Source organism: Colossoma macropomum, unplaced genomic scaffold (genome assembly GCF_904425465.1).
Source record: "Colossoma macropomum unplaced genomic scaffold, Colossoma_macropomum, whole genome shotgun sequence".
Classification (NCBI taxonomy): Eukaryota; Metazoa; Chordata; class Actinopteri; order Characiformes; family Serrasalmidae; genus Colossoma; species Colossoma macropomum.
In genome coordinates this window covers 7665431-7686281 of record NW_023494792.1, presented here as the reverse complement: position 1 = coordinate 7686281, position 20851 = coordinate 7665431, and the positions used below count along the sequence as shown (strand labels likewise).

General features: G+C 39.9%; 2 protein-coding genes across 2 annotated transcripts; one reads left to right on the top strand and one right to left on the bottom strand.

Annotated features, from left to right (window-relative positions):
* The first annotated feature begins 226 nt into the window (after window positions 1–226).
* On the top strand, window positions 227–8170 carry ldha (lactate dehydrogenase A4). The gene is made up of 8 exons (XM_036575779.1): window positions 227–352; window positions 2731–2862; window positions 4549–4666; window positions 4976–5149; window positions 5329–5502; window positions 5740–5857; window positions 6280–6403; window positions 7049–8170. Exons 2-8 carry the CDS (start codon window positions 2734–2736, stop codon window positions 7211–7213), a joined length of 1002 nt encoding a protein of 333 aa, XP_036431672.1. The 5' UTR covers window positions 227–352; window positions 2731–2733; the 3' UTR covers window positions 7214–8170.
* A 2222-nt stretch (window positions 8171–10392) lies between these two features.
* On the bottom strand, window positions 10393–20817 carry tsg101a (tumor susceptibility 101a). The gene is made up of 10 exons (XM_036575776.1): window positions 20338–20817; window positions 18552–18639; window positions 17467–17532; window positions 17168–17331; window positions 14799–14925; window positions 14451–14508; window positions 14197–14291; window positions 12697–12899; window positions 11778–12017; window positions 10393–11610 (listed from the first exon to the last, which is right to left on the bottom strand). Exons 1-10 carry the CDS (start codon window positions 20377–20379, stop codon window positions 11521–11523), a joined length of 1173 nt encoding a protein of 390 aa, XP_036431669.1. The 5' UTR covers window positions 20380–20817; the 3' UTR covers window positions 10393–11520.
* Between the last annotated feature and the right edge of the window lie 34 nt (window positions 20818–20851).

Below are 20851 nucleotides of genomic sequence, written 5' to 3'. Positions count from 1 at the left end.
GCTCCACACGTGGTTATAAGCCTGGTGAAGAGTGCTGGTATAGTAATGTACAGGGTGTAACAGAAAACCCCTTTAAGATGACAAACTTGCTCCATACTTGAGTCATTCCACCACATCCGTGACGTTTCCTTACCGGGAACGTGACTTCCACCACGAGGCGCGAGACCACGCCCGCCTGATTCATATGCAAAGTAGGTCGTGAGCTCACGCTGCCTCATAAAGCGCGCGCACCGCCCCCTCGCAATCCGCACAGCTGCGGAAGAGCCCTACTGCACTGACCAGAGCAGACCAGCCCTAGACATTCCGACCCCAGCTTCATTTCAGCTTCAGCTCACTTACTCTCCGTCTGCAGGTGAGAGGGGCTTCATGGTGAGGTTACTTTAATATTCTGTAGTGGGGAGATGGCCGTAGTGTGGTTAGTATGGAAACTCAACTGACAGCTATTCATTCATTCATTCATTCATTCATCATCGAGCACAGTTTTTTCGTTTCCTCAGTGTAAAGTCTATGCAGACTGCTTGTGTGCTGTTTATTTATTATTAGTATTAGTATTATCAGTAAGCTAGTAGTAATAATATGAAATAACTATATTCCTGAATGTAACTGTACAGTAGTTGAAACAGTGATGAAGCGTGCAGTGATACAGTGCACAAACAGGTTTATTACAGTAATTCAGCGCACAAATGGGTTTAGTGTAATACAGTGCAGAGATGTGTTTGTTCTGCCCTCCAAAAACCAAGGACGCGATGCTGATGAGCCCTACCTCCAGTGAAAATGCATCAGATGGATCAGCATCAGGTTCATTTACCATATTCGTAAGGGTTTTATTCTTGTACAGCTGCTAGAGAAAAAAGGAGTCACAGAAATAGAGACTAATGGTAACACTAGCCAAGCCTTTAGGCTGTGTGCTCCTCACTGCGGCTGCGCACCATTTCTACTGGCTCTGTTTCTGTTATGTAATCATGCATCCAGTTAGAAGGTGATGTGACCAAAACCGTTATCCTGTCCTTCGTTCAGGAACATCACCTGTTGACTGAATCCAACTGTCCTCGAAAACGAGAAGCAATTGTACAGTATCATATGAAGATGACGTCAGATTCTTATTCGAATTCTCCGTTAAAAGGAAACTATTCGAATTTTCCGTTGAATGAAATTTCACCTTAAAATGGCGCCATAATTTACCCGCTGTACCATTTATGGTGGAACGGAAAATTGGAATAAGATGCTGGCGAATAGAAAGCCGAATTCATCCCCGTCGTTATCGTTTAGTATCGTATTCTCCGGTAGCTATCCTTATTTTTCCTTTTCATTTCTGGGGTTGAGCTGGTCAAGATCATGAGCATGGTCCGTACAGACCAGGTGTGTCACCGGACCCACGATGCTGAGAGCCTACGTGCTCACAGAAATGTCCGCATGACAAAACAAGGTCTTATATCAGCCGCAGGTTCCTCAAGCGATGCTTTCGCAATGAATCATGGTCATTGTAGTTCTTACTCGTGACGATTCGTTTAGCTGCAGAACGTGTCTGACCTTCAGCCATAGAAATGGGCATTAGCCTGACGTGTGTGTGTATATATATATATATATATATATATATATATATATATATAATATATATTTATTTTGTGGCTCGTCAAGAAATAGGTCACATATTTAAATCCACAACCTCAAAATAGCCGAGGCATTTGCTTCTCGCGTGCAGCTGTCTGGATGTCATCATTCCAGTGTTGCATAAGTGAGGCATTGCCTCAGTTCTAGCAGTGAAGGATGGACAATTTATAACAACAGTCTGGAGACAGATAAGGCTGTTATTTACTCAGTCAGATACTTAGAGCAGGCCATTGTCTAAAGTCCATTTCTCCCATTAGTTGACTTAGCCTAATATAAGCCATATATTCACATAGTGTAAATAATGTTGAACCTATATATATATATATATATATATATATATATATATATATATATATATATATATATTTGGTGGTTATGTTGGTCTCCAGTGCCTGATATGCAGCTTAAGAGAGGGTGCGTAAGTGGGTGTCCTTGCAGAGGACTGATTAAGTATTTATCCTTCAGAAACCACTTATCTACGTGCCTCTCTCCGTGCAACACTGGAGGGGGCTGCTGAGATGATGTAAATAGCATCTCCAATGCTTAACCTTTTCTACTGACCACACCTAACAAGCCAGTAAAAATAGCTTCATCCTATACTGGCAACAAAGGAGCAACCAGAGCTGGCTGAAGTTACTGCTGTGGAAAACTCATCATCTCTTGTCAGACACTGTTTCCAACCATGTTGAACTGGATAGGAAACATTAGCATTCTAGTTAGCTCCCTGGCTAAAATACACTGCACTGCGCATGTGCAAACTACCCTGTACTCCGTAATAAAGCAATGGTCACCAACTCTGCTCCTGGTGATATAATTTCCTGTAGGGTTCAGCTACAACCATTACGTGCCACATCTGATCCAGCTGCTTCTTATCTTCAGAAGTTCTTGATTCGCTGGATCTGATGTGGCACATTAGGGCTGGAGGTGAAACCTGAAGGGAGGTAGATCTTCAGGAACACTAAAAAAATCAAATCAAATAAATAACCCTAAATTAATGACAACACTTTTGCAATCAAGCCCTTGGTTCATTGCTTGGCCCTAAAAGCCTTGTAAAATTAAAATTAGAAAAAGATCAACTGTTAATGCTCTGCTAATAGACAACTGTGTGTCCTTCTACAGAAAATGGCATCCACCAAGGAGAAGCTGATTGCCCATGTGAGCACTGAGCAGGCAGTGGGCAGCAAAAGCAAGGTGACTGTGGTTGGTGTTGGCATGGTGGGCATGGCCTCCGCCATCAGCATCCTGCTCAAGGTGAGTGAGCTTGTTTCTGTGATGATGGAGTTCATATTATGTAATAAACATTTTATATCAAATTAACCATTATTAGTAAATATGATGAATATATTAACTGATATTTTTCTATTATTTATTGCCAATGGCATTACGCTTCTAAAATAGTATAAAGAATTGTTTTTAAAAACTGATGTTTGAATAACGTATTCAACGGAACAATATTGGTAGAGTGTTTTTATTCCATTTCTGAGAGATTTCAGGAACTTTTGTAAGCATGGCTCAGAAGTCCAGTGGTGTTAGGAGCTGTACAGATGATTGTCTTGGTCACTTTGATCGCTGCTCTTGACAGAATCAGGTCAGACAACCATGAGTAGGGTCAGATGGTCCAGAGACATTCCACCTCCATGACTGCTTAGTGAAGCAGAGAGGAGCTGGCTGAAAGCCACACTGCACAAACCACTCCTGTTACCTCTGACTGTAAATTAATTGTAACTGTTTGCTTTCAGATTTTAATAATCTTTGAGAGAATCTTAATTCTCCAGGTTTTCACCTTTCACTGTGTAAAATAAAGGAAAATGCCTGGAGTACATGTTAGGCAACAGGTTTGACTTTAAGCTGACCTTAAGCTATTCGCTGAGCTTTCTGAATGAGAGGGAAGAGTCTGGAGCTCAACAGTCAACTTTTATCCCCAGAGGTCAAGCTTAAGCAAATCCACAAGATTCTACTTGTCACTTTCCCTTTGTCAACATGCATTGTTCAGAGTAAATTGCTCAGCCATGGCCTCACACCTAATATCTGTCACAGGGTGTGACATTGAGAGCATGTCATTTTCAAAATATGACCTTTTTCAGCATTTATTAATAACTTTAAATCAAATATAGCACTTAATAATAATAGCTATTTATTTAGCGCCTTTCTCAAACTCAAGCTTGCTTCACAGTTATAGCAAAAACAAATAATCAACAGCTAACCACGTACAACCTCCTCACCAGCAGTACTTCCCTAAGCTGATATCATGTCTCTCAGCCAGTGGGCTAAACTCCCCTGGGTGTTTTGAGGTCTCTCAGTTTGCGGCCCGGTCAAACTTCCCTGTCAGAACGGTCAAAAAGTCTCTCAGCCAGCAGTGCAATCAAATTCCATGAACAGTCAAATTCAGTCAGCCTAAGGCCCAGTTAAACTCCCATGCAGCAATTTAAAGTCTCCAGGGCCGCAACCCAGTTAAACTCCTTCACCTCAATGCAAAGTCTTTCGACCAGTTGTCCAGTCAAGCTCTGCTGCTACAATGTAAACTCACTCAGCCAGCAGCCCCATCACACTCTGCCGCCACAATGTAAAGTCTTTTGGCTGGCGGCTCAGTCTGCCTCTTACGCCGTGATTTAAACTCTCTAGGCCAGCGGCCCAGTCAAACTCCTAAGTCGCAGTGTAAAAACCCCTGATCCAGTCAGTCTTTTACATTGTGGTGTAAACTCTCTCAGCCAGCAGGCCGGTCAAACTCTTACTTCATAGTAGAAACTCTCTTGGCTAACAGCCCAGGTGGGCTCCTACGCTGCTGTGTAAACTCTCTTGGTCAGTGGCCCAGTTCAGACTCCTATGTTGCTGTGTAAAGTATCTTGAACTGCGGTTCAGTCAAACTCCTTTGTTGTGGTGTAAGATTTATCTGAGCCTTGCTCATAGGCTTGACAGAAAATGTGTGATTTTTTCCAGGACCTGGCTGATGAGCTGGCTCTGGTTGATGTGATGGAGGATAAGCTGAAGGGTGAGGCTATGGACCTGCAGCATGGCAGTCTTTTCCTCAAGACACACAAGATTGTGGCTGATAAAGGTGAGGGAAACCTCTGAGAGAAGGTTTTTGATGTTTCTTTGCTATTGAGCCCTGTTTGCAATGTTTTGTGCTTAATGTATTGTAATTTAGAATTGTCTTGTTTACTACTGCATGGTAAACACAGGCTGTGTGTATGATGCAGTGTTTACTTGTATCTAGTTGGGAGATAACAAAGTGTTTCTTGATGCCGAATTAAGTGACAAGCAACTAATAGTCACACCTTTAGTTACGGATTAACATCTCAAGGTAAGAACTGCCTCTGGCTAAACATGAATGTCTCACTGTGAGTCTTTTCGGCATGTGCTCCAGACTACAGCGTGACTGCTAACTCCAGGTTGGTGGTGGTGACCGCTGGGGCTCGTCAGCAGGAGGGTGAGAGCAGGCTGAACCTGGTGCAGAGGAACGTCAACATCTTCAAGTTTATCATCCCCAACATTGTAAAGTACAGTCCCAACTGCATCATCCTGGTGGTGTCCAACCCAGGTTAGCACACATTTCCAGCAAAGCTCCTATTTGTTGGCCTATTTAGAGCAGAATTAGGTCAAAAGACATTATTTTAGCAGGACAGCTAATACTTTACCAAGATGCTTCTCACTTGTTATAATTCTTTAGCTATGTGAATTCTTTAACCTTAGTGAAATAATGAACTGTATTCTGTGCAGTCGACATCCTGACCTATGTGGCCTGGAAGCTGAGTGGCCTTCCAAGGAATCGTGTGATTGGAAGTGGCACTAACCTCGACTCTGCTCGTTTCCGCTTCCTTATGGGCGAAAAATTGGGCCTGCACCCCTCCAGCTGCCACGGCTGGGTGATCGGAGAGCATGGTGACTCCAGTGGTGAGAACCTAAACTCTTTAAATTGAACCTTTTATATCACGTCTGCTCAGCTTATGTACAATTAAAAATGTATTGTTCTTAATAAAAAAAAATTACAATTGTTATACAAATTGACTTATATACACATTTCAGTGTGTCACAGAATAATATGCTGGTATTATTAATTTTTTTAAGTGTAATCAGATCTATAAATTGCAATTCTAAAAACCTTTGGCCTTTAATGTGTGTCTCTTGCAGTGCCTGTCTGGAGTGGTGTGAATGTAGCTGGGGTTTCCCTGCAGGGCCTGAACCCAGACATTGGCACAGAGAAGGACAAGGAGGACTGGAAGAGCGTCCACAAGATGGTGGTTGACAGGTGAGGAGTGCGCCATCAACTTGATCATCTTAAGCTGACAAAACTACCGACTTTGAGACAAGTTGAAAATAGTTTGCCTAGGAATAGGTGTCTACCTTCTATTATCTAAGATAAAAGCGCCTAGATGGTTCCGTGGGAGATAGAAGAGCACGTGAACATATGCACTCCTGGCCAAGTAATACAGCGTGCTGAATTCATGTAACAGCTTTGTGACCAGATAATGAAATAGTGCACCTGGCACAGGTTAATCTATTATATGCTGCTGAAAACTGAAAAGCTGACTTGATCAGCCACTCAGGTGTCCTTCATTAATGGGGACTACTTTTGTATTCATTTAGCCATAAAGCACCACTTAGATGAAAGCATTTTAAATACAGACTTAGAACCTCAATGTGTTTTGTTTGCTCTGTCTGCATTGACAGTGCATATGAGGTTATTAAGCTGAAGGGATACACCTCCTGGGCTATCGGAATGTCCGTGGCTGACCTGTGTGAAAGCATCCTGAAGAACATGCACAAGTGTCACCCAGTGTCCACTCTGGTCAAGGTGAGAGTTTCCTCCATCTGCTCAATTTCCTCAAGCCTACTAATCATCACTATTAACTCCTTAAATGGCCAGGTTATTATACACTTATTATACACTTAATCTAAGAATAGCTCAACCAGTCTGCATTAAAGTCTGTGTAGTTGCTAAATAATAAACCTGAGTATTACCCACTACACTACAGCAATGAGCATTATACAATACTGTATACTATGCTATACCTATAATTGTCAGCACTACCCTTCAGTTCTTCTATACGAACAATTATCTTTGAACAAGCTGTTGCCCTTTTTCTTCTATCTGCACCTGACAACATTTATTTTTATGCCACAATTTATGGCGTTTGTCTCTTCGCCAGCCTTTGAACTTTGCATCCATACCTTTTTCAAGTGACAACACCCACAATACACAGTGACCCACAGTAAAAAGCTGCTGCTGATTTGATATGAACTACTTTGCTTGCATGCAATTGGTAACTATGTGGTACGGCTACCACGATTGGTTAATAAGCCCTGTATTGCTACACAGAAATTAATACAATATACAATACAAAAGTGCACAACATAAACATCCTCTACAACATGCAAACTCAGCGTTAATGAACAGTGGTTTGACACACATTTTTCATTTCTTGCCCTGTTTTTCCAGGGAATGCATGGAGTGAACGATGAAGTCTTCCTGAGCGTCCCCTGCATCCTGGGCAGCAGCGGCCTGACTGATGTGGTGCACATGACCCTGAAGCCTGAGGAGGAGAAGCAGCTGGTGAAGAGTGCTGAGACACTGTGGGGGGTGCAGAAGGAGCTGACCTTATGAACCACGCCCCCCTCCAAAATATAGCCTCCAGTCTCTCAAGGCAAACCTCAAAAGTGGCTCCCTAACCTCACCTTCCCTGACACCCACTCTCTACATAGTCCATCCCTCCCCTTTCATTTATCCTCATGAGATGTCTTGAAGCAGACCTCAGACCCATAGACCTTAACACTCCTCACTATAGCTTCAGAGGAGCATATATTTATGTAGTCTTTACATGCTATATGGCCTTTGTAAAGTTGAGTGTCAGTGTGCATATATGTTTGCGCTTCTCGTCTTCCTCTGTATTTTTCAAAACAACAAAGGAAAGAAACCTATTTATGATCAGGACAGTTTGGTCTCTGTTTGGTATTTGTATTCTGAGCTCAACAAGCATTCCGTACCATTTTGTTCCTAATGCAAAAACAGTCAGTTATCAAGACCAACATCCTGTTGAACCAAAGCTAAACATCATATCAAACCAGCCAGTGACCTGGATCAAGGCATACATTTCTGTAAGCAAAATCAACCCCAAGTGCACTGAGGCGAATCTTTATTGCCATAGACAAGCCCCTCTCAGCTCAGTAATACAAAAACAGGGTCAACTGGAACTGTTGACAGCTTTTTGTCTCATTTGGTTCAAACTGAATGTGGAACAAATAACCTGAAGGAGAACCAAATGGAATTTTGTTGTGGCTCACTGCAGCTTCTGGCAACATAATTGTGAAATTAGATGTATTATTTGATATCTGTCAGTTTAAGTGACAAGTCACACCTACTTGTGATATGTATATCTGTACACCTTATGTATCAGCTAGAAAGGTTATTTTTGTATTTTTATTTGTGAACTGAGCTTGGCTCCTACCAAAACGCTCCTAGTGGCATTTTGCTCAGACACAGAGCTTAATGTGGTCAGAGTGTCAGAGCAGACAGAATCACTCCACCTCACTCCACCTCCAAATAAAGGTTGACTAAACAAAATTCATGCTTTTGTTTCCATCTTTTGTGTGCGCCAGAGCCTGAAAGAATTTTATAGTGAGTGGAAAGAAGAGCTGATTGCACAGAAGCACAGCGTAGCGTTTATAAAACTGCAGTCCAACACATGATAAAAGATTTAATTGGTTGACAAAATGATTGTATGAGGCCCACCTACCTGGGTCATTGGTCACCAACGCTGATCCTGGAAATATGCCTTCATTCCAGGTCCATTCCTGGTTCCAATTCCCATCTGCCACACCTGTGCAAGTGTAGACTGCAGGACCACAATGGCTTGATTTAGGACTGGGCTTTAGAGAATGTAGCACATATGTTGACACACCATTTTCATAAGTGTGGTTGGTGTAGTGTAGTAGGTAACACCTCAGCCCTCCACCCTGCAGACTGGGGTTGGATCCCCCACACTATGCCAATTAGAGTCCTTGGACAAGATCCCTAACACTACCTTAACTTACTTCTGTAAAAACAATCAAATTGTTTTTCAAAAGTCACTCTGGATAAAAGCGTCAGCCAAATGCTGTAAATGTAATATATTAGTCTTTCTCTAGCCCCGGTTTGCCCAGTCCTGATCCTGAAGATGTGCCACCCTGGAGAGTTCAGGTTCCACATACCTGCCTGTGATATTCCGATTCCCTTTGGTCCAGGCCTTGATTACCTGGATCAGGTGTTAGATTAGGGTTAGAGCTAAACTCTGCAGGGTGGTAGATCTCCAGGACCAGGATTGGGCTCCCCTGCTCTAGCCCTTCATCAATGGTCAGTTTCTGACCACAGAGCTGCTCTTGGCTGGATATTTTTGGGTGGTAGACGATATAGAATCTAGCAGTGAGACACCTTCACCACTTCACCACACCACTGTAACCAGTTCACTTATACCAGTGCCACAGCCCCTACCATGTCAGAGTGACTGCTGTGCTGAGGCCCACCACCCAAATAACATCTGGTCCGCAGTCATTCTACAGAGGCCCTTTTCGATTAATGAATGGTGCATGGACAGCAGCGAAAAATGCAAGGTAAGCCAGTGACTCAACAAACATGATGAAAGTATGACAAAGTGATGTGAGGCGGTCATAAAGCGTAGAAGGGGGGTTACAAAATACTGCTCTTAGTTGTCGCCTTCCTTCATTTTTTAGTGTTTATCAGTAATCATTACATTAAAAACACTTTAGCAACAGTGTGATGATTATTGTCTGCAGAATTATTGCAATAAAAGATCTCACCTTGATCCAAATTCAGTCACCAAATATAAGGGCTACAGAGCCTTACCCTACAGCTTTAAATTTTCCCCTGGTAATATAATTCCCATCCGAGTTGTCCGTATTTGTTTGGTTTGCACCTCTCTTCTGATCAAGCTTGTCTATTTTATTCTCTCATCTCATTTACTCTAGTTTTCTTCGTCTCATTTGCATGAAGCATATACCAACATAGGCATGTAGGAATGCTGGCATTCTTTGCCCGGCTTACATTACAATCTTTCCATGTAGTCTTTAAAGTACATATTTGTGTAGTTAATTATCTGATGTTCTGTGTATATAATGTGTATTTAGTGTATTGCTTTCTATTATATGCATTTTTAACTAATCATAGATTAGAATAATTCTACAAACGGATTGATTAAGTAAAAGTAAAGCAATAAAAAAAAATGCAGCACAAGAAAAAGAATGATTAACCAATATTTTACAAAATATCATCACTTGTTTGAATTTTTCATGACATTCGATAGTATCAATTATCGGCCCAAGGCGAGTGTACAGAGGGTTACCGTAGGGGTGGACAGTATGGCAAAAACATATCACAATACATTTTCACAATACATGATATATATTATGATATTCTGACATGCTGACAAAATGCACCAATAGTGCCACATTTTAAAAACAGCTATCAAAACCTCTTGGTACAATGATTGTTAGACAAAATTGGCTGCAATACATCCGGCTATACAGGGTTAATGATGCTTTTTATAATAAAACATGAATTTGGTTAGTGTTCTGTAAGTTCTTACAATATCCACAGTATGCTTAAAAAACATATCACGATTACAGAATCGATCACGATAATAATATCGTCATACTGCTCACCTCTAGGTTACCCTTTAAGTTCAGGGACAAAAACAAACAAGCATAACATGCTAAGAGATGTCAGAATGAGTAAAGCAGTGCACTCAGTGCTACATTAACATCGCAACATAAACTTCACACAGCAGTAACAAAGACCAAATCTTCCTGCTTTTTATTTAGCTGCTTACATTAATGACTAAAGATCTGAAAACAAGAAGGAAACAATAAGATGAATGATCTTTGTAATAAAAAGATCCCTTCAAATTAATAAAACCTAACAGACAACCCAAAGTGCATTAAAAAACAAACTGAATGGACCTATGAGTTATTTTACAAGTATTTTGTCAAAAACATTTTTTCTTGTTAATTCCTTTGAAACCTACTTAAAGAAATAAACAAGTAGCTATCACCCAAAAGATGATGCTGAAATCATTCAAGCTCTAGCAGACATGCAGGCACACACACACGTACATGCAAACATACATACATACATACATACATACATACATAAATTTACACTCAGTCTCATACAAATTAGAGGGTAAATGCTTTTGTAGCCTTTCCAAATATTTACCACCTGAAATATCAGTCAATCAATTTAAAATAGCTACATGACAGAAAGTTGTACCATTATAGCAACAACTCTGAACCAGAACACAGCAGGTTGACCCCACGACAGCACAGGGGAAACATAAATAGTGAGTCTGACACAGTGAAGTTAAATTATTGAAATACAGAAGCTCAGTTAGACAGTTCCTCCTGTCCCACAATTTTTATGGAGTGTGGAGAAGTCATTCAGCAGTATCTCACTTGGCTACATGTTGGAGTGAGTCTTGAAGGAAACATTATTTTTCACATTTTGATATGAAACTGGTAATAACAGTTATCATGAGCTATGTGAAGCACTGCAATATCTAGAAGTACCAACAGATCCTAAGATGGAGGAAGCCCTAAGACCGTATAAGATATACATAACGTTCTACATACAAAAAAAAACAGAAATTTACCCCAGTGATCTTGTCTCCAATCTGCTGAAGTATTAATCACTGTTGTGCTTCGTTCCTGATTATAAAATTTCATCTGATATCAACACAGAAAATCTAGTGCCTTGTCATCCTGAAGGACACAATGACATCATGTGCTGTTTTCCAGAATCCAGTGAGGAGAAAGAACAGTCAAAAGGTAAAGAGAATGTTGATGAGAGCTATGCAGACAGACAGATGAAGGTGTGAGGTGTAAAAATGAAGAAGGAACAAAGGAGATCAGTTGGCAGTGGGGTCAGTAGAGGTCACTGAGTCCAGCAGTCTTTCGGGCTTTCTGCATGAGCGCTCGCAGCTGGAACTGTTTGCGGGACAGCAGGCGCACATGCTGTAATAAAGGAAAAACAGGTCAGGCAGTGTTCAGGCCAGGAAGCTCCCACACAGAATAAATGTGAAGTCTAAAGGTTCTAGGGAGAAGAAAACTGCAAAGAAATCAGATGGTCCAGTGACCCAAAAATGAAAAAGATGAGGTAAAGTAAGAAAGAGGAGTACCACCTTGAGAAAGACCTCCAGGTCGATGACGCCTCTGCGAAGAGCCTCCCCAAGGTAGAAGATGGTATCCTCGATGGCGTTTTCCTCTGCGTACAGGTTCAGGATCTGCTTATAAAGTGGTGCTGTGGGAACAATGACATCATCAATGTCATTGTTCTCTGACTGGTTCTCCATCTTCTCCAGAGCTTCTGTGAGTTCTTCGTCTTTCTTCTTTAGGAGATCAATATTCCTGTCCACTTCAGCCTGAAAAAAGAAAAAACATTATCATACAACAGTTATACTGTGTTTACATTATCACAGTAGTGGATGATGGCAAAGCAGATGTTCCATATTATTAAAAGAAGCAGTGATGGAAAACTCCACGGCAACGGCAGAGAACGGCAGAACAAAACGCTCATAACTGTCCAGGTGTACCCGTTCATTATAATATAAAATAGCAGCTAATGGCATCAGCAGGAACACCAAGACTAGTCCAGTAATGCTATCATCTCATCACCACGGTGACATAATTTGATTGGCTGGAAAGTATTCTTCTACCCGTGTTGTTATACATGATATGATTTTTTTTACCCCACCCTTATTATTCCACTGATCACCAGGTGCCAAGTAATAAGAACAATATTTTTTTATTCCAAGTTTGTGGTAGAACTACCTTTGTGGCAGTGAAAAACATCCAATATGGAAAAAAAAGATACGATATATATATTTAGAGATTCTACCTTTCCATCTCCTCATTACTTGTAAGGTTGTTTAAAAGCCGAATGAAAGCAAAATGACCCTCGAAAAGAATGCAAAATCACAGGCAGAAATATTCTTTGTGATAATACATGGCCTTGAGTGTTCGAAAGACAAAACTCGACCCGAAAGATTGTGCATCTTTTTCTGAAATAACTGCTCAGACTACTGGTAGCTGCACTCTCACCACTTCCTGGTCAAGGTGAGACACCATCTCCTCCAACTTCTGGTGGCCTTTCTTCAGGTCCTCCTCTGTACGCTTGAGAGCATCCAGCTCGGCCTGAGCTCGATCCATCTCCTCCTTCATCCTCCAGCGCAGCTTATCACTCACAGCTGAGATGAGTGAGGCACGAATAGTGTCCTCCCCAATAGTGGCGTCCCGACTCGGCCCTTGAGAGAGAGCGAGGGAAGATGGCTAAACCCTGATTTGATGCTGCTGTTTGTGTTATGTTAGCTTCAACTGATGGCTCTGAATAAATCTACAAGAAGATATTTCTGAAATATGTACTGAAGTTGCATTGTAGGTGGTTAGGTGATGAAGTAACTTTAATTTAGAGAAATCAATAAGTTTTGCAGGTATAATACAACATGTTCTACAACATAGGCTCCCCAACTTTATCTACAGTTCACACTGCTGAGTAAGACACCTACAATAGTACTTGCTGCCAAGGCTTATATATTTGTTTCTCTGTCTTATTGTCTATTGTTTGCACTGTTGTCCTGTGCTTAATGATTAATGTATAGTTTATTGTATAGTGTGTTGAACAGTCCATTGTCTGTATTTACTGTGTCTTCTGCTATACTCATCATCCACTTGTCTGCTGACATTAGTCCTAAATGCGAACTAATGCAGAACATTTACAAACTGTGTGTCTCATACAGCGCTACTGTAGCATGTCTGCACTATACAACTTTGCACTGGCTGTCCAGACTGCCAGCCTCTGGTCAGCAGTGTGAATGTCATGGTTAATTTCAATGCCACACTGGAAAGCTCTGCATGGAACCTTATCCTACTCCCAGCCCAATCCATGCACTCTAAATATAGGTGCTCACGAGTCATGGGGCTACATGTTAGCACTTTTAAACTACATCCACCCATATCTTTGACCTTTTCTACCCCTGAGTCCGGTTACAGGCTTGAACTTTCTGAGCACTCCACCGAGGTCACAATGAAAAGGTGTGGACCCAAACTGAAGGTCAGAGGTCAGTGGCAGGGAAAGGTCAGTGGCATGAATGACATACTTTCGTACCATCACCTCTAACATTAACGCAGCCTCATCTCTCTGCTGACTGTATGTGGACATTGTTCTAAGATCAGCGAGTCTCAAACTCAGCACATAGGTTTGATTTACTGGTACAAGACTGCATAATGCACTCTATTGCGCTGCAAAACAAGCACCCACCACCCTATAAATATGGTATTAAAGATGTTGTAAGGAGTGGAACTGGGAACAGGAATAAATCCATCCTATTAAATATCTTATGCTGCTTTGCGAGAATCCTGCTTCAGATTCTTATCAGAAACTATAAATACATTCCAACAACATATTTTGCCTATTTGTGTAGAAGAAATCTGTATGTGTGTTCTGGTCTGATCTGGTCCGGTCCATTTATTTTTACCCAGCTTTAAACATACTGTATTCAATGCACTACAAATCCCAGAATCCATCAGGGCACTATAACCTACCTACAGTAGTGACTTGAGGCTGGGAAGGGTAGTGTGCAGGACCCCCTGCAGCAGGATAAGTAGTCCCTCCAGGATAAGGATAGCCTGGGTAACCACTATAGAAGACAAAATGCATATATTACACAAAGAACACACTTGCACATTACAAACCTATCTAAAATTTTGTTTAGGAAAACAGAAATAGACATGTACTGTGTTGTACACAATCTTTCTGTGATTTTCGTCTATATCTTGTGATTTGAAAGATGCAATACCATGGATTTGGGTTTGGCCCATAGGCAGATACAGCAGGCATGCCAGGCATGTAGGACTCTGGATTAGAAAGGAGAAGATAATTCAAATACAGCACCATTCATAGTTGATGAGAGACATCTACAGTCCAAAGCAGGCGTTACACGGCTCACTCATATACAGTCTGCTCGTTTTTCACAGACATTACAATGCAAGGACAGACTTTAACATGTTAGGTCTCTCTAAAGGGGAGATTTCCTTTTCAAGAATAGATGCATTTTACTAAATTTCATCAATACTGATATAAACACATAAATATAGCTTCCAAATATAACGTGTATGTGGTTTTCAAACATATGGAAGGGTCTTACGATTTGGGGGCCCAGTGGCCTGGAAGGCCTGATAAGGGGGCTGAGTCGTGGGCCTTGAGAACACAGGAGGCTCTTCTCCAAAAACAACAATCATCACCTGGATCAGGCCATACAGGTCAGACTGAGGCTGGATGGTAACATGCACACACAGAAAATGTACATGAGAACAAATCAAGCTACCAAGAGTGTTTATTCAAGTTTATGTTTACCAAAACCATAAACAGTTTTCACCATTCTAATTAGTGTTAAAATGGAATTCCATCCATTTTTTCAAACTTTCTCAATAATTAAATGGTTAAGATCTAAACAAGGTCATTCATAGTGGTTTGATGGGAAAATTCTACAGAAACTTACTGAGTCAGAACTGTTCATAGTGATGGTGATTAGAAACAGACATCTGAAGAGTTTGACACCACTAAAAGCTCCTTCACAGAATGTTATAGCATTAGTCACAGATACACTACCTGATGCCTGAGACATTGTTTAATAATAATTTTGAAAAGGTTCTGGCCTAATTTTTTTTTTTTTCTGACAAAATAGTCTTCACTGTTATCACCGTTTTACCATCAACATTAGAAACAAAACTCAGATGACATATGCAAATTTGCCAGTCATTTTGCATAGCAAATAAAATGCCCATATTTGCACTGTACACATCACAACTTTGGCTCCTATTACCACCACTGCAAAGAAATCGGTGCGTTTCTCTACAATTCATCATTCAAATCACATTGAATTACTTTGTTTACATCTTAATGATTGAGTTATGCAGAAATTTTGCAAAATTTCCTTTTACAGAAAGGCAGAGAGGATCCTAAATGATATCCACTGTGTATCTGTGAATATGCACAGCCACCACGTGCAGACATTCATACAGGTGTCTGGTGTTCCTAACTTTCTCTGCAAGAATCAATAACCAGTTCACTGCTTTTATAATATTTTGAAGGTAAGTCATTTGAACATGTGTAACGTTGCACATGCTCAAGCAGCCGCTCACTGAACCATTCCAGAACTACTGCAAAATCAAATGGTTCTGGTAAAGTGGTGTTTGACTCCTGTCCCACCCCCAGGGCTACTGGTTAACCAATCAGCAAACTAGTGTCTGATGACTCAGATATATGTTTTAAAAGTAATTTTAACCAACAGCAAATACTTAAATTTCACCATAAATCTATTTTGTTTGTTTGTTCCCTTTAAACCAACACTGCTTATAAAAGTTTGAAAACCCCTGGTCAAATCAAAACAAGTGAAAAGATAAAACACTCTCTACAGCAAACAAGCTCATAATCTCGTTTCCAAAAAAGCTGTGCAAAATGTAGTAAAACCAGAATGCAATAATTTGCAATTAATTTAAACCTTATATTTAACTGAAAGTAGTAAAAGACCGCATATCAAATATTAAAACTGAGTAATGCTGTTTTCTGAACATTATATGTGCATTTTGAATTTGATGGCAGCAACGCATTTCAAAAAAGTTGGGACAGGGGCATGATTACCACTGTGTTGCATTACCTCTTCTTTTAACAACACTCTATAAGCGTAAGAGTGGAGCGTGGAGTTCTGAAAGTTAATTGTTTTCCTATTCTTGCTTCATATAAGATTTCAGCTGCTCAGCAGTTCGGGGTTCTCTTTGTCATATTTTTCATGTCATAATGAGCCCAATGTTTTTAATGGATGACAGGTCTGGATGCTAACTTTTGAACTGTGCGCTGAAAACAAGCCAGATAGTCCCTCTTCTCTGTAGCCCAGAGGATGCGGAATTCATGATCGCCAAAAAGAATTTCAAATTTTTCCACTTCCTCTCAGTCCATCTTAAATGAGCTCTGGCACCGTTTCCGGATCCTGTTTATACATGGTTTCATCTTTGATAGGTAGAGTTTTACCTTGCATCTGTGGATGCAGCAATGAGCTTTTGGAAGTGTTCCTGAGCCTATGCAGTGATTTCCCCTACATAATTGTATATGTTTTTAATGCAGCGCCACCTGAGGGCCCAAGGGTTTTCGGTCTTATCCCTTGCATACAAAGATTTCCCCGGATTCCCTGAATCTTTAAATGATATTATGTACCATAAATGATGAAATTCCCAAGTTCTTTGCTATTTTATGCTATTTATTTTTGCACAGCCCAAATTACCCTCCCAATATTTTAAATAATGCAAATAAACAGTAATTGTGCATTAAAATGTGCAGAAGTGTGTTCTCTGTAGAGGATGTGTTAACTCATTTTCACTTAAAAAATCAAAACTTGTCCAAGGGTGGCCAAACTTTTGCCTATGACTGCACAGATAAATGTGTAAAATTAGTTGTGTATTCAACACAAGCAAAAACACTTTGGGCATTAATGAATCAGCTCTACAGACTGTGTCTTACATGCTTCCATTCATGTAGATAGGGCAGGTAGATCTTGCCATTGGCATCAATGTGTTTCCCAGTCTTGATCATCATCGCACTGGTAGGTTTTACAAAACAAATGGGAGGGTTGTAGGGATACGTATCCAACAGCCATAGACACACAGGGATATTATACACATTTCCTATGAAGAGAGATGTAAAGAAAACCTTAAGGAGAGAATACAGTCTGTATTTCTTTAATTATTAAGTTAAATTGAGTAAAAATGCCAAAATGTGTACCAAATGCCAAAACATACAAGAAAAGCTTGCATTCATACCTCTATAGCTTACTGGTACTGTCCCCGTTAGACTCATTAACTCCCTTGATGATCCATCATTGAACACTATCGGGGAAAAAAAGCACAAAAATATGATTCCTTAACCTTAGGTTCTAAATATCTCTCTCATCACACCAGCCCTAAGTATCCTGCTTTTGTAAAAGTTTTAAGCAACTCAGAAAATATGTAAAGCTATTAATTTGGGCAGTAAGCACATCTGCACACAAAAAACACTAACATTAGTAATACACAAATAAACGAATAAGCAATACACTGTGGTTTTAGGTGTTAGCTTAACCATTTTGAAAATTCTCCTTGAGAAGGTCCAGTATTTACAGTTAGCGTCATATACCTGCTTCAGCTAATCAAACCTTCATTAAATTAAATGGAATTTAACAAATCTATTCAATGACTGCAGTGAATCAAGAAATCCACAACCAAATCTGTGTTCTTCTAACTGTAATCAATTGTATCTTTAACTGTATGCATATTATCAAAATCCTTTTAAATACAAAAAAACATATATTCTAATGTTATATAGTGTTTGCACAGACAAAAACAGATTTAACCCTTCTAAAACCATCATACCCAATACAATACTCTACTAGCCACTTCCGAAACCCCTATCTTGTGAGTCCATCTGGTGGACAGTAGAGACTATAACCCATCTACTGCCACGCATAATTTGTGTCAGCTGCCCCTTTGCAATCTGTGGTCAGTTTCTGACAGCAGATGCACTTTTGGCTGGATATTTTCTTTTGGTGGACCCCTCTCAAACTCCCAGTGACACAAAAGTGCATTTAAACTACAGCTAATTTGTCACAGCGCGTTACACCAGCGTCACATCCACTACCTTCCCAGCAATATTCAGTTGATAACCAGGTAAACAGCAGTCCTGTGGTCAGACACTCACCAATGATTAATTGGGCATGGTGTGGCTGATGAACTCTACAAATCTACAGGCTACAGTCTGTAATTGTACACCCATATATATGGATTTCATAAAGTGGCCAGAAAGTAAAAGTAAGCTGTCTCTAATAATCTGATGTGTGATAGTATATGATGGAAAATAGAACAGAACTTACCATAAGAATCCATCATAGGCTTTAAGTCTTTGTACTGCAAGATGACATTTGTTATCTCACGAACAGTGAGGTCACGGTATTTATATTGCTGAATAGTGAACAAAAGTAGGCAGAATGAAAAGGGGGTTATTTACAGTGATTAAGGATAATCACCATATAAATTATACATATAGCAAAAATGCTTTCTGTCCTGCTTATGCACCAGTGTTAGCAAATAAACACAGTAATGTTAAGGAGTTCAAAAGCTCACGTTACTAGGTTGACCATCAGGGACCCAAGTATGGATTCTTTTGATGTATATTTTCCCTTTTAAACTGTTTTTAGGAGAAAATCAACCAGTGAAAAAGTATGAAGTTTTTACATATTTCACTTTGGAGTGTATTTTGGGGAAATGTTGCAAAATTGCAACCACTGATTTTTTAAGTGACAACATTTTCTCACTGTGATCTTATCAAAGTTTAATTTAATCCAAAATTAGTGAGCCTATAACACACAAAGACTAATATACTGTCGCTGTCAGAACAAAACCTTGTATCTCCAAAATGGCAACTTAAAAACTTCAAAAAAAAACAACAACATTAATTCAATGCAAGTTAATGTAAAGATGTTTTATTACAAACAATTTTGGACCATTTATGTTGGTCTAATTGTCATGAAATTGTCACAAAATGTAAAAGTTTTTTTTTTTTATTACAGCAATGATGAAAAACTACATGAACTGTATGCAATGCTTTGTTCCAACAGCAACAACGTGCTTTATTTTACACGTAGCATGAATTTATATCGCTGCTCTCGGAATAAAACATTTTTTTAGTTTTCGACATGATTTAAAAAACATCTGTTGCCCTTTACATTGTGTGTAAATTTCATGATGAATGGACCAAAAGAAACGGCCCAAAATGACTTGGAAAAAATAGTTTGGTTACACTGACTTACATTAAAAGTATGTTTTTTTTTCCTTCGCCTGTAAAGTTATTTTTCTGCTCCGATAGCAGCTTTACGCTATAAATACAATAGGGAAGTCTGCACAAAAACCATGAAGTCTCTTGTAGTTCCTGCCCCCAAACACCTTATTCCTCTTATTAAGAGCCTGCTGGCTAATTAACTAAAGAAGTGAATCAGGTCTGCTTTACCCACTGATTGTAATAGACGAAATGTGTGAATAATGCTAAAAAGTGGTGCATGGCTCATTTTTGCAACGTTCACAAAAATGCCTCAAATGTGTGAATGTACATCTTTAGCTTATATGTGTGTTACTATTGTGTCACTAATCGAAACTCAGATAGTTAGTTCTCGTTACTTGTCAGATTGCTAACAGACTGCAAATGTGATTTTGAAATGCCTTAAAATTCAGAATATTGTTATTATTATTATTTTACTTTATACCACAAATGATGCTGTAATACAGTACAGAGTATGAACTGTTGAAATGGGCAGTTTTAGTGACATTTAATTCAGAACTATGCATAGAGTATTAGAGTATTGTTGAAATGTTGTAGCTGAGGGTCTCTGATGGTTGAACTACCGGATACAGTTTTCATACGTCGTTGTAATTTTCACTTAAACATCTACTAATGGCGCTCTATCGCTATACTGTATATATAACAAATGGCGTTGTAAACTGCTATAAACTGTTACCAGGATAGCTTATTTAATGTTGGGTCAGGGTTGGTGAAGCTATTAAATAGTTCGCAGGCTAGCTAACAAGGCTGGCTAGCTAGCTACCTGACTCAAAATCATTCACCATATATCGTAAACAAATAAATAAAACCACTCAACTGCTTACCTTCAGCGACTTTTTAAGCCCGCCTTCGCTGACAACCGCCATAGCTGACCTCCTAAACCTTTCTCACGATCTTTTAGAAATAAAATAAATATTAACTGTAGCTATAATGTTAACCGGCCACTCAGCCAGCTAAGTTAACCTAGCTAGATTCAGTAAGTTAACCCTGGCCTGGTCCCCGGCTAATCCAAGCCAGGGCCAGGAAACTGTCAACACGAGAAACACTACTAAATCTTAATTTTTGAGACCAGTACGCGATGGCGACCTGCAATATCACACGGTTAAAACTGTTGGGAGTAATTCAGTCATTTATGGAAACCTCCGAGTCAAGTTTAGTTCGTCGAGAAAGGTAAATAAGGCAAGTGCACTTCGCCAAAATGGACAGAGAGCTCGACTTCTTTCTGAAAGTGAGTGTAGGTTTCAAAATAAAAGTCTTTTATTTTCATCAACAGACGCTACGTGGAGAAATCGCTATTCAAAATATTATGAGAGGTTGAAAATCACGTACACATCGATA

What these genes read in the sequence shown, in the direction of transcription:
- ldha (XM_036575779.1), top strand. Translation starts at nt 2,734, where the DNA reads ATGGCATCCACCAAGGAGAAGCTGATTGCCCATGTGAGCACTGAGCAG. An exon ending in CAAGATTGTGGCTGATAAAG is followed by an intron (nt 4,667 to 4,975) that starts GTGAGGGAAACC and finishes CATGTGCTCCAG; the next exon opens with ACTACAGCGTGACTGCTAAC. An exon ending in CAGTGTCCACTCTGGTCAAG is followed by an intron (nt 6,404 to 7,048) that starts GTGAGAGTTTCC and finishes CTGTTTTTCCAG; the next exon opens with GGAATGCATGGAGTGAACGA.
- tsg101a (XM_036575776.1), bottom strand. Translation starts at nt 20,379, where the DNA reads ATGGCGGTTGTCAGCGAAGGCGGGCTTAAAAAGTCGCTGAAG. An exon ending in GGCTTAAAAAGTCGCTGAAG is followed by an intron (nt 18,640 to 20,337) that starts GTAAGCAGTTGA and finishes TTCACTATTCAG; the next exon opens with CAATATAAATACCGTGACCT. An exon ending in ATCTACATGAATGGAAGCAT is followed by an intron (nt 14,926 to 17,167) that starts GTAAGACACAGT and finishes GTTACCATCCAG; the next exon opens with CCTCAGTCTGACCTGTATGG.